This window comes from Rutilus rutilus, assembly GCF_951802725.1.
Source record: "Rutilus rutilus genome assembly, chromosome: 18".
NCBI classification, from domain to species: Eukaryota; Metazoa; Chordata; class Actinopteri; order Cypriniformes; family Leuciscidae; genus Rutilus; species Rutilus rutilus.
In genome coordinates this window covers 10,333,666-10,349,473 of record NC_140231.1, presented here as the reverse complement: position 1 = coordinate 10,349,473, position 15,808 = coordinate 10,333,666, and the positions used below count along the sequence as shown (strand labels likewise).

Genomic DNA, 15,808 nt, shown 5'->3' with positions numbered 1-15,808 from the left:
CCTCCGGCGAGGTTCTGAGCGAGCTGAGGCGATACTAAAATGTGACGTGAAAACACGGCAGACTGCTGATTGGTCAGAGAGAATCGTCACTATTCACTGCGTCATCATTGCACGCGCCAGACGGAGTATCCTGACTAAAAAACATCCAAAACAAAAACATCCAAAAACAGCATACACTCGATTTCCTCCATTGTCCTGTGTGTGTGGGTAGCGGGTGTGTGTCGCGTAGAAGATTAAGTCACGGCAGTTTCCTGCGGCGTCGCTATGACGACCAGGTACTATTGTGGAGGTACTATCTGTAATGGAAAACGGAGCGAAAAGCGAGCCGAGACGAGGCGAGTCGAGTTGAGCTGGTACTGGTAATGGAAAAGCGCCTATAGAGTACATGCCTCGGGAGGTCGGCGCTGTTTTGCATATTAGGCATTTGGTCATAATCGTTTGGCTACTGACAACATCTGTTACATTTGATGATATTTTGATGATGGCTGTGATTGTGTTTAGTAAAATGTTGTTGTTACACCATGGCTGTGTCCAAAATCGCCCACTATACCCTTAAATAGGGCACTATTTGAGGGAACAGCCATTTGTAGTGGTGTCCGAAACCTTAGTGTACGTTACCGAGTGCACTCATTCAATCCCACAATGCACCGCAATAATGAGTGTACAACCGATGTACCCTCAACGGCTCGAGAATACCCATAATGCACTGTCTGTGAGTTGCGGCAAATTAATTCCAATGTCTCGCCAGAACATGGCGCCTGCAACTGAATCATCCATTATCCATTTTGCAAACCAGTGGTCCAATGTGGCTACATTGTAATATCATTATATTTTTTTTATTAAATTGTTTAATTAAGGGTTATACATGCTAGTTTCCATGACAGAGTTCAAGATAAATATTTTCATCTTACTACTGGAGCTGCCAGTTTGCTAAGTTTCAAATAATTATTAAACAACAAGAACAAACTATACAAAAGCTTCAGCCCTTCTGGCTTCCTTCTTTCACTCCCTCAAGTGGACTATATTAGTGGAGTAATGTATGATTTCAAACACAGCCCATGTGTACATGTAGGCAGTTTTACATTGCCTTTAGTTCTCCTGTGGATGAATGTTTTATTGCGCTGAGATATCACATCAGTGGTTTATAAAATAGCCAGGCATATATGCCATGCCAGGCGGCGTAATGAAAAGTGTTGACACTAAATTATTTGTGGCAGAATATAAATTTGTATAATGCCAGACATGGAAATATCCAAGTCATTTAGACTGCTAATTCCAGTCAGGGAGGGCAAGCCATTTCCCCTAATTCATTCTCTCTCTCTTCCTTCCCTTCATAGTCTCTCCATCATTTACATTTCACACTCTGTCGACCCTAAAATTTCCACGTTCCTCAGCTCTTTACATTCTGCTCGTGTCTGCGTTAAGAGCTGGGATTCTCTCTAGTGTTTGTGTGTGCGTGTGCGGGAAATGGAAATTGGAATGGTTTTGGAGTGTGCACACACTGGCAGGCTGCCAATCTCATCCCGTCACTGTCTCGCTTGGCTCTTTGAGCACTTGGTGTTGGGGGGCTGCAGTTGATTGATAGACAGGTGGTCCTCTCTGTTGAGCTCTTCGGGGTACAGCTATGACAGAAATTGGTGCCTGTTGTAAGGCGAGTGATGACTACTGCAGTCTAGCCTGTCCCTCAGTTTGGGTATGTTTGTAATATTATACACATCCATGTGCTTAAATGTATATTATAGCAGTTAGTTCCGGTCTACTTATTGTGATGAAGTACTAATATTTATTGAAATTATAGTCTAATATAAGAATTTCATTGTTTCTATAATATAACTGTTCAGCCCAGCGGTGGAAAATAGGCTTTTGTCTTTTTTTTTTTTTTTTTTTTTGAGTACTGATAGGTTGAAGATCAGATATGGGCTTTTTTGTCTCCAATAAAATCTGAGTTTTGGCATCAAGAACTCTGTGACTCAAGTGATTTTAGACTTTTTCTACAACAAAAATCTGCTAAATGCTAGATCTAACGAGTGGTAGCTGACTAAAATACCCGTCATTTTAACCCTTCCATTTAAATTTTGCGTTGCAAACGTCAATAACAGCCTTAAAGGCTGGGTAGGCAGGATTTTTCTAAAAAACTTTTCCCCAAATTTGTTTAAACTGTCTTTATATACCAATACATAATTAAAATGTAAGTACTCTGAAAAAGAGAGTATAAAAATCGAGTGTCTGTAGTCCTCTCAGGGCTGCAATAAACACAGCTACTTATTCCATTCACTCCCACCCCCTCCCTTCTGGGCTCCTTCCAAAGCCACGCCCCCAAAACACATGAACGCGCGATGCTGACCGCTCAGCTGGAGGACGCGTTTGCCAGCGCCGAGCGGAGAGGAGCGCAGTGCATGTAGTGACATCATGTCAGAATCACATGTAATAAAATACCTAACTTTATCATTATGAATATAAACAACTAACATGGCTGTTAGTACTCACTATCAAGCTAGCATATCGATACTGGTAAAGTTTAAAATATATTGAGTTTGATTCGGTAACGAGCTAGTAACATAAGGCAAAGCTAAAAACGGGTTGCATTGAGACAACATTACCATCAGTTACACTGTGATGAAGGTGAATTTCGTGTAAGGTTCATAACATATACGGTGTTTTGCATGTAAGAGCTTCCACGATGAAAGCACTGTTGGCTCTGATGAGGACTAACATTACACTCCAGAGACAAGTAGCCTACCTTTCTACCATACTAGTTCCTTTTTTTGCCTTGTTTGCCTTCGCTGACTGTATATGCAGGTACTGGGGATTTTGACTGCTCTTTCTCTGCCATAATTGTGATTCTTCCTAGCTTCCGTGCCTCTCTCCGTGCCTCTTCCTCTCCTCGAGTCAAACGGGTGCGCGCATGTGGGCAGCTCCTGTAGCAGCAGGGGTGGTAGCCATGGTAGCGAGGGAGAGTGACAGTCGCCCAGCCAATCATTTTATTCGTTCCGAATGGAAATAAGTAGCTGTGTTTATTGCGCCCTGAGAGGACTACAGACACTCGATTTTTATACTCTTTTTTTTCAGAGTACTTACATTTTAATTATGTATTGGTATATAAAGAAAGTTTAAACAAATTTTGAATTTTTTTTTTTTGAAAAAACCTGTCAACCCTGCCTTTAACTTGTCAATGCTAGCAAATGACCATGGTATAACCTAGGGATGGGCATTTGTTTCTAAAACTTATTAATTTATTTGATCAAAAGTAATACAATTTTGTAAGATAATTTTCATCATTCAAGTAATTCCTAACTTCGCAAGGCAGATGACAACATTATGTGATCAAATACAAACAACTTAACACGCTCCACAGCGCCACCCAGTGTATTTAGTTCTAACTGTGAGTTAGTGCTTGTGATTTATCATGCGTGCTACACACAGCCTATGACGTAGCTACGGCATGAGTTCGACGCAGAAGTATAAATTGGGCTTTAGGGTGTGTTCATACTTGAAGTTTCGGATCTCCTGGTTCTTTTGGTCCGACCAAAAGGTGAAAATAATACATTTAGTCCTGGTTCACTTAGCGTTCACACTGTCATTTTTAAAACCGAACTTAAAGATAAAAAAAAAAAAAAAAAACCTTATTTTGCTACGAAACTTGGCGTCCAAACCAATGCTGTGTTTTAGGATAAATGCGCTTGTTGTTATGCGTACATATGATGGTATTTTGACCAGCTGAGAACTCGTGAAGAGTTTATAAAATGTGTAAAGGAGTCAAACAGCGGCAGGAATCCCTTCGTCTCTCACTCACACACACACACACACACACACACACACACACACAAAAAGATCTGCTGCAAGAACACAGCGTTTCTGATGCACTGTGATGGGCAACATCACGACTATGATGAGAAAAAAATAAAAACATGTTTAGGGTGTTTTTGGTTCGTTTAGATGACTTTGGTCTGTGTTACGTCCATATTTCAGTCAAACCACTCCAGAGTTTGTTTGTTTGGTGTACACCAAGGTTCGGATGACGCTTATTCAAATGAACCACACTAACAGAGCAATCACACCAAACCAAGTGTTAACACACACCCTTAGATCGTGCACTTATCCGGCAGAAGCTCACTCTGTGTTTTTTATATTGAAGGTTTGTTTTATGCTTCATGTTGTACTTTTTTTTGTGTGTTTTTTTTTTGTTTTTGTTTTTTTGTGTGGTTTGGTGTCTATGGTCTGCAGCATTCTCACCAAACAAATTTTTTTTTTATTGGCAGAAGAAGAAATAAAGTGCCAGACCATGATGTGTCTGAAATGTCACTTAACTTGAAAATAAAGGCATCTTTTCTTGTAGAAAGCACGACACTCGCAGATATGCTGTTTAGCACTTGTGATATTTCTTAAATTTCACTAGTGTGGTTCAGAAGGTGTTTAAAGTCCCAATGTGGTGAAAATCAAGCTTTTAATGTTGTTTATATGTCTATGTGGTATTTTTAATATGGTTTAAGAAAAAACGTGCAAATTCATAAATCATACAACATTGCTGAGTATTTTCTTTTTAAAACTGCAGTGAACCAAAGACCGTCTCAAAAATGCGGTTTGAAATTGCTTGTATTTGTAACCTTGTAACCTATCAGGTCAACCTGTGATCATCAACGAGTGGATCTCTGGGCTGGTGTGAGTGAGTGGAGACGGGGCTCATTTGCATGTTCATAGAACCGCGTATACTAAATGAGGCAAGAATGTAGAGTTATATTCAAGCTATTTTATGGCAAGAATTATTTTATTAAATTTTTTCAAGGAAAACACTTTGAAATATGTAATTTTGGTGATCAAAGATGAGTTTCAAGGGATAGAATTATTGACTACAGGGGGACTTTAAGAGGGCGCTGTTTATTCAAGCTACTTTGAATAGATTACCTGAACAGTTCCTGGAATTACACATGACATTTCCTTACTGTGAAAACACATTACTGGCTCCTGCGAAATAAAAAGCCTTATGTTATTGTACTGAACCAGTATCAATACGATCTGTCTCTGTCCCAGCTCAGAGAACATTACATTTAAACTGCAATCACGGGTCAATCTGTCATGCCCCATAAATCCATGAGCAGCATCGCTTAATTGAATTGCCTGGTTTTGAGAACCCAAGGCAAGTTTAGTGCTTTCTGTATCCTTTATCGCTCATCATGGGGTCCAAATGGAAACACACTAGGTTTTTTAGCTGGAGAAGTACACCTTGTCCAACTCATCCTCCTGTGTGTGTGTGTGTGTGTGTGTGTGTGTGTATGAGCGCGCGCCCATATGCTCATTACGCCTGTATGGTGTGACAGTGTATAACATGCGTCAACATTAAATGTCAACAAAAACCCGATCCTGCTGTCTGCTACGTTATATCCTCACTCCTCAGCATGATTCTGACACCACCAAGCAAACATTTTATTCTATTTCTCAAAATGATAAACACAATATTGTACCTTATTGGTTATCTTCCAGAGTGTTGAATTGTGAAAACTCATTTCCCATTTTTTTTACCTTTTGTGTTATGCAGTGCATGCAGTTAATATTTTAAAACACTCTAGCAAATCTCAAAATGAATATTAATTTTTCATACTGTACATTTATAATGTTGTGATGCCTGAATTGACTTGTAGTATGGCTGTAACAACATATTGCAATACAAATATGCAACAATATGTATCGTGGATAGTGACAATATAGTTCACCCAAAATGAAAATCACAGTGTAGAAAAAAATTCAAGTTTACAGAGTTTTTAGTGTCAGAATTACATTCAACTACTATAATATTGAATATAATGTATAATAATGTAATGGGGAATATTTGCTGGTCCTGATAATGGCAAATGTCTAATATTACCAGTAAAAAGTGGCCTACATTATTTTAAATATATCTAGTCCGTGACAGAGTGCAAGCATATTCGTCTAAAATAATTCTGTATTTTCAGCTTCAGAATCATGAATATTTTTATTCTGGTGTCACTATTGTCCTGCGCGTTGGGTTTCCAGCACCAAGTCCAAGCCTATTCATTTACACCCACAATGTAATATCAAAGTTAACATTTTAATTAACAGTACTTTTTTTGTTGTTAAAGGGATAGTTCGCCCAAAAATGATATTTAACCCATGATTTACTCACCCTCATGCCGTTCGAGATGCATATTGTCAATCTTTTTTCAGACGAACACATTTTCAGTTATTTTAGAAAATGTCTTAGATCTTTCAGTGGTTATAGTGTGAAGCTATGGGGTCCACCTCCTCCAAGTCCCAAAATGTGCATGCATCCTTCACAAAAGTAATCCATCCGGCTCCAGGGGGATAAACGAAGGCCTTCTGAGGGTAATCCGTGCGGTTTTGTCGTAAAAATATACATATTTAAAACTTTATAAATGAAAATAACTGGCTTCCGGTAGCGGTCGACGCGCGTTCACGGAGATGGATGCTGGCATATGACGTAGGACGTAGCGTAGGAAGCGTCGTGACGTAGAACGAACATAGAGTTTTGTTTTGCTCTGCTCTCTGGCTGCGCTGTCACGTTCGTTCTACGTCACAACGCTTCCTACGCTACGTCCTACGTCATACGCCAGCATCCATCTCTGTGAACGCGCGTCGACCGCTACCGGAAGCCAACTATCCCTTTAACCTTTTATCATATGTCTTGGAGTATCGCAATAATATCGTATCGTGAGTTCGGTATAGTGATATGTATCGAATTGTGACATGAGGGTATTGCTACACCCCTAACTTTTAGCATTTAAAATGATTTTAATTTTTTTGTATTTTATTTTAATTTGAGACAAAATAGTATACAATTTAAATATTGGCCATTTAACAGTTATAACAAGTCATCTTCATTTATATAGCGCTTTTAACAGTGTAGATTGTTCCAAAGCGGCTTTACATTGATAATAGGAAAGGAATATTATAGGAAGATAATATCAAAATTCAAGAGAATATAATTCTAACGTTAGTTGTTTGTCATTGTCAAGGACATCTCTCCTCTAGCTAACTTCCCTCTTCATGCTTCTCTCTCTCCTCCTCTCCCCACACCCCCCTTCATGCACTAAACCCCCACCCCCACCCCCACCCCCAAATCATTCTTGTCGGTTATTGGCTGGAACACTGTTTATGTTTCGTGGTCCAGGCTGGGCCAGTTTGTTTTTGTTGCTGTTTGTGGAGCCTGGGCTGTCTACAGAGACCAGAGATTTATAATTTGATAGATAGATAGATAGATAGATAGATAGATAGATAGATAGATAGATAGATAGATAGATAGATAGATAGATAGATAGATAGATAGATAGATAGATAGATAGATAGATAGATAGATAGATAGGACGGACGGACGGACGGACGGACGGATAGATTCAAACAGAATATTTTTTAAATAAATTTGTTATAAAAGATTTCTACTTTAAATAAATGCTCTACTTTTAAACTTTCCGTTAAAGAATTGTAAAAAAAAAAAAAAAAAAAGCATCATGGCAGGTTTTACACATTCAAGCAATTTTAAACCATTCCAGCGCACTTTTTTTTTTTTACAGTGTGTTCAGGGGACAGGCAGCTAGCAGATAGTGAGGAGATGTTTGCTGTATATGACAAAAAAATGTTTGGCCTAAAAAAAAACGCGTGACATCGTTTAGAGCACCTTTAAATTTCCAGGAAAACTGTATCATGATATATACTTTGACTGTGAAATAAAAATGACTCAAACTGGGATGTTCTTACCACCCACCCTAAAATGCTCATGCATGTCATTGTAATGAAATAAGAATGCGAGTGTCAGCCTCCTTCCCGTGTAGCCCAATAATTGTATCCTCCTGATTGTCCTGCCAGTCATCATCAGGCTAAAAATAGGCGGCCTTTTCCGAAGCGGGGAAACCAAGCGGTATGAGCCTTGTGTGAGTGTGTGGGTGTATGTGTGAAGGCACTCACCCAGAAAGTGAAAGAGGCTAAAGATGAGTAGAATCTACTGAGACAGATTGTCTCTCTCCTTGTGCATGAATGTAAATAAAACCTGTGGCAGTGACTGCTAGATCCACAGACTTCCAGGCACACATATGTGTGAATACATCCAGGTTCATCTGATGCATCTCAACCCTAAGGAGGGCCGTGAAGGAAAGAGAATGATGGAAAGGAAAATGGACAATGGGGGGAAAAAAAATTAAATGCTGGAGCTGTGAGAATAAGTCATAGTCAGCCAGCTGTGCTTAAGGAAAGAAAATCCAATGCATGGTGTGATTTATTATAGGCAAACACACACACACACACACACACACACGTGGAATATACAGGATTAGGGATAGGCAGTATATTTCATACATTTTTTTTGACAGTTTGATATGAACAATTAATATGATATTAACGGTTTATCAAAAAAAAAAAATTGTATGATGAGACCTGGATCTATCTGTCGGTTGTGGATTTTATGTACATATGTCCGGCGTGTACATTACCAGAGTGTTTAAACATTTTTTTACATGAATGAATTCTTGACAATAAGATTTGCATTTATACTTCTTTTTTTAAATTTAAAAAAAAAAAAAAAAAATTCATAAATATAACAGGATTTTTATTAGGAATGATTACAGGATTATAACAGAAATTAATTATTTTTTTTATTTTAATTATTAAATGTAAATCTTGTACTCATTTAGTGACTGGAAAATTTATAAAAATACCATTTATAATTTGAATGATAGATAGATAGATAGATAGATAGATAGATAGATAGATAGATAGATAGATAGATAGATAGATAGATTCAAACAGAATATTTTTTAAATAAATTTGTTATAAAAGATTTCTACTTTAAATAAATGCTCTACTTTTAAACTTTCCGTTAAAGAATTGTAAAAAAAAAAAAAAAAAAGCATCACGGCAGGTTTTACACATTCAAGCAATTTTAAACCATTCCAGCGCAAGAAGAGGCGAAAGAGAACTCAATTCAGGTCTTGTGCGCTGTTATCGGTACGTATAGCCGTGAACACTGAATTTATTCCTCTTTTGTATCTCCTTGCACTTGAATGGACACATACACACAGAATTGTCAAAATACTAGGCAAGTATTCTCATAAACCCAGTTGGTTATGTCTAGGGCTGGGCGATATATCGCATGACATTGTTAGGCGCATCTCGTCAGTAAAGCGGTTCCTTGATTAGTGGTAAATCGCCATCACCTGCTTTCAGATGGAGCGGCATTTACAACACAGAGTAACTGACAAGCTGAGCCGTATCGCACTAATTATGTTGAACACAAAAGAAGATATTTTGAATAATGTTGGTAACCAAACAGTTGATGGACCCCATTGACTTTCATAGTATTTTTTTATTTTTTTTTACTACTATGAAAGGCAATGGGGTCCATCAACTGTTTGGTTACCGACATTATTCAAAATATCTTCTTTTGTGTTCAACAGAAGAAAGAAATTCATACAGGTTTGCAACAACTTGAGGGTGAGTAAATTATGACAGAATTTTCATTTTTTTAGTGAACTATTCCTTTAAGTGAATGTAAACAGTTGAGAAAGAAATCGGAAGTGTATCATTGCATTGGATCCGTGCATTAGGTCTTAAAGTGACAGCAGCCTACAAATACCTGCTGTTGTCTGTCATTAATGTTAATCAAATAACAAAACACAGCAAATATGAATTCATATTTGATTTATACAGTGAACACTAGTGTTATTTTACATTTAGGCCTAATTACATTTCTGTACCGGAGTACTACTGTTAGACCTTACTTTATTTGTCTATATTGTATTTATCTATGTATATAATTAGTGTATTTTTTTCTTACTTTTTTCCTGACCCGGTCCTCCTCCCCCTCCATTTAATTTTTTTCTTGCAGATCTGAAAAATTATCAGATCTGTGACTAAAAACCGTAATATGATCCGAACCGTGAGTTTTGTTATCCATTGAAGGATCATGTGAGACTGAAGACTGGAGTAATGATGCTGAAAATTCAGCTTTGCCATCTGGGGAATAAATTAGTTTAATATATATTAAAATAAAGTTGTTTTATTTTGTAAAAATTTTTTTTTTTACTGTATTTTTGATCAAATAGATTTAGCCTCGGCGTGCCGTGCATTAAAGACTTTCATAACATAAAACAAAAATATAGATAGGCTATCTTTATTTTGATATTCAGAAATCATGTATAATCATATTTTTCCCCTATGGCTCACTCACTCGTGTATACGCATGTTTTTATATCTGCCCTTCAAAGTGCCGCAAGGGGAATAAACGAGCCCAAATCTAACATGAAAGACCTGTAGATTACGTTCTGCTTGAAGTCCCCAAATGGCTGTGCTACAGGCATGAGAGAGGGGAAAAAAACACGAGCGGAGGAATGGGGAGGTGAGAACCCCCCCCTCCACACACACACACCTCCTCCTCCTCCTCCCCCACCCCCTCCCGTCGTGTGCAAGCGTGCTGCCAGTGCTGCAGTCCACAATGTTTTTCCGCGTCCGCAGCTCTGCTGAGTTGTCACCCTCCGGAGCGCAGCAACAACAGAGCAGAGAAGAAAGAAAGGAGGAAAGATTGTTTTGCAGAGATCGCAGTCATTTAGCCAGCTATATTTGTAGGATCTTGCACAATATGAGAAGAGGATGATGCTTTCCTGCGGGTACAACATCTCAGCTGACTGCGTTTAAAAGCCTTTAATTGAGGCTGATCAATATGAACAGGATGCTGCGGTTCGTAGATGTGTTTGTGGCTTATCCTGAGAGCTTTTTCAAAGAACTGTTTTGACCTGAAAATCCAGAATTGGGAACTGAGAGAAAAGCGTGTTGTTGGTTTTTTTGCGTCTGCATGGAAGGAGAACAGAATTTAAATTGGGATTGAGGTGTTTTGACACTGACAGTTTCTGTACGGCTACTGAATCAGAGCGCGGGTCTCTTTCTGGTCCTGTGAGGGGACAATGCAGTCCATGGTGTATGTTTTGAATCAATAGATTGTTTGTTTGGTTTTACTACTGTTATGTGCATGTGTTAGCCAGCAGACGAGGGGACTGCGTCGCTCTAACCGGTCCGTAAGACTTGTTTTGGCAGTGTCCTTCAGGACACACAAACAGAATCTGAGAGACATTGAATATAATTACTCTGTGCTGCCATACACACTTGGACTTGTACAGATGCACTCATGGGAACGTTGTTTTCGCTTGAGTGAGAGAGTACAGCGTGTTCAGTTTGCCTCTGACTCTTAGTAGGGTCAGTAGGTTCATTCCACACAATTTCAAAATAATTCTTTTTTTGCATTAATAGTAAGATTCTTAAGATTTAGATTTTATCCACCTGTGAATGGGAAGACCCCAAACAGGTTTCTTGTTTATGTTGAGCAGCATTTCTTCAGGTTGATTTGTGAATACTGAAGATAGAATTAGGCTAGCCTAATTTTGTCCGACACGGCGAACGGTCTCCAAACATTTTGACTGGAGTATTATTGTTATTGAGGTGATGTTGTGCCCGGCCTCCTGTTTCCCTCTCCTGAGGGATTTGTCCCAGTTGCGGTGCCTGCTCGGTTGGCCACGACAACGAGGTGTTTGTGTCACGGGCACAAATCGACCAGTTTGTCATACCAAGCCACTTCCAGGGAGCAAGGTGAGTATTGCATGCATGTGAAGATCATAGTTCAATATATTAATTTTTTTTTTTGTGTTAGATAGTATGTATTATGATACTTGTTCATTTGCGGTTTGTTATTTTATAGGTTTTTCCCCTTCACTTATTTTACTTTCATATGTGTCAGCTGGCATTAAGCCCATGCATTTACTTGTAGAGGAAACCAAAGGACAATTTTAGGAAAATATGAATGAAGTCACGCCGCCTATGCCTATGGGAATAAAGTTTTTAAATGATTGCTTTAAAAATACTCTCATAATAGTATAATGGTAATAGAATACTTTTTCTAGGCTAAGTTTTAAGAAAAAAGTCATAAAACATGAAATTAAATTCATAATTTCACAAAAAATAGCCTCAAAGACAAAAAAAAAAACGCTAAAACAAAAAAATAAAACGCTTTTTTTTTAACGAAATGTTATGAAATTATTAAATTAAACTTTAATTTTATAAAAAGCCTTTTACAAAAATTCTCAAAACATTACGATTTGATTCTAGAAATTGTAGATTTTTTGTTTTGTTTTAGTCTCGCACTTAGGCTACATGTCATCCTACATTACAGAAGGCTCAGTTTCCATGTGTTTCCAGCTCAATGCCAATTATACTATGTTCATACAGACACATTACACTAATTGCTCCGTAAAAACATTAAACGTAATTGAAGAACCGAGCGAGAAGGCTGCAAGCAAGAACTCCCCTCCCCCCTTTAACCTAATTACTCTGGCTTTGACTGGGCCGATTTCAGCTTTGAAACTTTTAACTAAATTGCTATTGATTCCGAGTGTCCAGGCTTCCATTGCAGTGGTTGAAGTGGGTGCGACGGCTTGCCACTGATCAGGAGAAATCTGATTTCTCTGTGCCTTTCGATTGGGTTATTTGAAGGCCCCCACAGAGATGATTGTAATTATGAACTGGGTCTTGCTGCTTCCCAGCAGTGATGAGGTCATGTGCAGAGACAATGACATGGTGCCTTATAAGAGGGGACCAAGATGATTCTTGGTCAAAGAGCTCTTTCTTGGTCATATATGCGTTCACCCTGTCCTTGAGAGAGAAGGGAAAAGAGACGGTAATGATGCCATCTTGTCTGTCCTGGGTTCAGTCTCTTGGGATCTGAATGCAGAGACGCCTTCGCTTTCAACTGACACTTCGGTGATGGCAAACTCAAGGTCCTCCTGCTTGTTAATGGAGGAGAGATAAGCCTGCCTCTCATTCATTGGCTCTGAATAGGTGAATGGGAGACATCAATAGTTTCTTGAAATGAGGCTACCCAGTGCTTCCCAACTGTCAACATTGTAGGCAAAGGCATCAGTCATTTGGTACAAGGAAAGGTACCCTTGAAGCTTAACAGTACTTGTAGCACAATGTGCTTAAAATTGTTTTGAAAACTGAACATTTTATACTAGGGTCAAATTAAAACCCAACAAATGAAGTGCGACTTTTTCATGCCCATTTTGTGTTCTGATTTGCTGTTAATTTGTTGATTTTAATTTAATTTTTATAATTTTTTTTATACATTTTCATGTCAACACACTACAAAACTAGTTAATAGATTGTCAAAATTCCTTGTCATCTATCAAAATGAGAATATCCAATGACTTTCCCCCCCTTTTAGCTAAAGTGGCAAGATATAATTTGCAACTTAAATGTGGAATTGTGTAAATAATTCAGTGGCTAAGCTCCTAGCCCAGGGTCTGTGCGTCTCCACAGGGCTAAATTGGCACAGCGTCAAGGGTGTACCAGAAAGAGAGCACTTCATTTGTTATTTTATCAGGTCTCTAGAGCAATGTATGCTGGTGATAGATTCAAAGTTTTAATTCAAGTGAATGAGAGTAGGAAACCAGTGGCAAATATGTTGGTCCTCCGCTCTTTTTTTTTTCAGAATTGATTTTTGGAATTGTTGGGCATATTGGTGTTTGGATGTTCAGATGCATTGTTGAAATGTTAATTTGTTTGCTCTAAGGGCTAATCAATGCTAGGTTAGTGATATACTGGGTTGTTTTGAGAAGTTCACAGCTGAATTCAGGTATCCACCTTGTTCCTGACGACCTTACTGTGTTTTGAATTATGGGTGGCACTTCCGGTTTGGGGGACTTCAAATCATAAGGTTGCCCTACAAATAAAGCTGATCCGTCAGTTTGACTGGATGAGCTGTCAGTTTTCCTTCATGATTTATTTTCAGACATCATGAGAGAATAACGTTATACTTGGTATTTTAACGTGACATGTTATAACAAGAATATCTCTGGCAAGAGCTCTTTTCAGTCACTGCTTTCTTTTCCTCGTAATTATGTTCTTTTTTCCCTTTGCAATCCGCTGTAAAAGTATGAAAAAGGACAACATATACTGCACATTTGTGGTCTGTTCTCCCGAATTGAATTTACAGTATATGCCATTAATAACTCACTGGAATGCACAAAGAATCTCTCGTTATTCTCCTCAAATCCTCGCATCTCTTTCCAGGTTTGTTTTCACAGGTAAATGCAATTTATAATCTGTCAAAATGACGGAAATCACTTTGAAATAGTATCACGTAATGCTGAAGTTAATGAACATTTTTGATTAAGGCAGCATAAGTTACATAATACAGATATATATTACTACTACAGTGATAGTTAACCCGTGCATTATTGCTGTGGAAAGACTCGCGCTTTTGGGGTTGTTTGGTCTGTTGAAATACCTTGTTGATGCTTTTACACTTTTAAATTTCCTTTTAATGTTCGATGGTCATCTCATTGTGACACTTTTTTAACGTATTGCGTTCATAGAGCGAGCCTTTTCACTGATTGTTTACAGCTTAACATAAGTTACACCCATAATTCGCGCAAAGCGTCATGGGGCGTAGGAATAATGTGGATAGTGATGACTGAGGGTTCTGAATACACACATGCTCATAAAATCGCACACACTCAACAGTGTACCCTAAACAAACACTTGATACGGTTCCCTTCCTGCCAGATACGCCAGTACCCTCAGCTCCAACAAGCTCCAGAAAAAGGCTTTATCTCCACCAGACGGCCCTAGGATTACCGCTCAAAATCCTGTCATTCTCTCATTAAAAAGGTGGATAAGAGGATAACTGTCTGATTTGGAGGGAAGAGATGGGACACATAAACCTTCAACACCCCTAGAAGTCAGATTGTTTGATTCGTAAAAGAAAGGCTGGATAATGAGGAAGGATTAGCTAAATGAATTTGAGGGTATTTGGACACAGGCCATGTCCTAATGAAAGACAGTTTGGAAAACCCAGTGTAACGTGAAGGAGATATAATGATTCTTTCTCCTAGCTGCTACTTAACGGCTTTTGACAATAAATGTCAGTGTTTTAAGGCAGTTACAGCCTCTGGGGTCTTCTGGACCACTGGATAACGGCTGTCACTCATTGATTTTTGCTAGGCAGCCAGTGACTTACCACTCAGATTAATAATTAATTTGGCAGATATTGAAGCACACCCTTGGGGGGGCGTTGAGTGGGCTGAACGCCCACACCTCCAGCCTTGCACTAACTTGATAGAAACCAATTGTACTGTGGTGCAAGGATTTAAAAGTAATTTATAAAGTTTACATGGATTTTCAGAAGAAAGAATCCAATAATGCTTTAAAAACGGTTTTGAGTGGGAAACTAATTATTTATTGTAGTTTGTGTGCTTGAAAATTTTGACTTGGTCTTAGTTCCTCACTGTCTAGACATAATTGAGCTTGCTTTTTGTCCGAAAGCCAGTATGTTGCTCCTTTTTCCTGCCCATTCATGCTAGGATTTTCTTTCTTTGTTGCTTTGTCTATGGTCTCATCTAAACCTTCACCCATAATTTGAGTTGAATACCTTGTCTTTACTGCAGCTCTGCTAAGCTGATGAAATTCCCAGAAAGGGGCATTTATCAGGTTATCGTGGGATTTCGCCTTTTGTTGATGCAAGTCCAATCCAGTAGGCCATTCATGGAGATAAATGTTGGTTTTAGAGTGTGCAATGAAAGTCATGCAGTGTGCACATTTCTAGTAAAGTGAGCAGATTGGGGGGAACATTCATATTTGACCTTCATTGATATTCCCTTCCTGAGATAATCAAAGAGAGAGCCTTACTGTGCTATTCATCTTCAAGCAACACAATCCGTCCCGCTCATTTCCCCAAACTGCATGGACACGTCGTGCATTAAAAGAATGAGAGGGTTGTCACAGCTTGACACATGATTAG

At 38.6% G+C, this 15,808-nt stretch overlaps 1 protein-coding gene across 2 annotated transcripts in view; it reads left to right on the top strand.

The window, feature by feature from the left end:
• siah2l (seven in absentia homolog 2-like) overlaps positions 1 to 15,808 on the top strand; it is a 36,001-nt gene that overhangs the window by 17,215 nt on the left and 2,978 nt on the right. Inside the window, exon 1 of one of the 2 annotated variants that reach the window (XM_084387408.1) lies at positions 10,475 to 11,601. The exons of the other annotated variant lie outside the window; for it this stretch is intronic. Within the exon in view, the coding sequence (XP_084243534.1) occupies positions 11,458 to 11,601 (144 nt within the window). The 5' untranslated portion in view covers positions 10,475 to 11,457. Of the gene's footprint in view, positions 1 to 10,474; positions 11,602 to 15,808 lie in introns of those variants that run through there. 2 annotated transcript variants of the gene reach the window in all.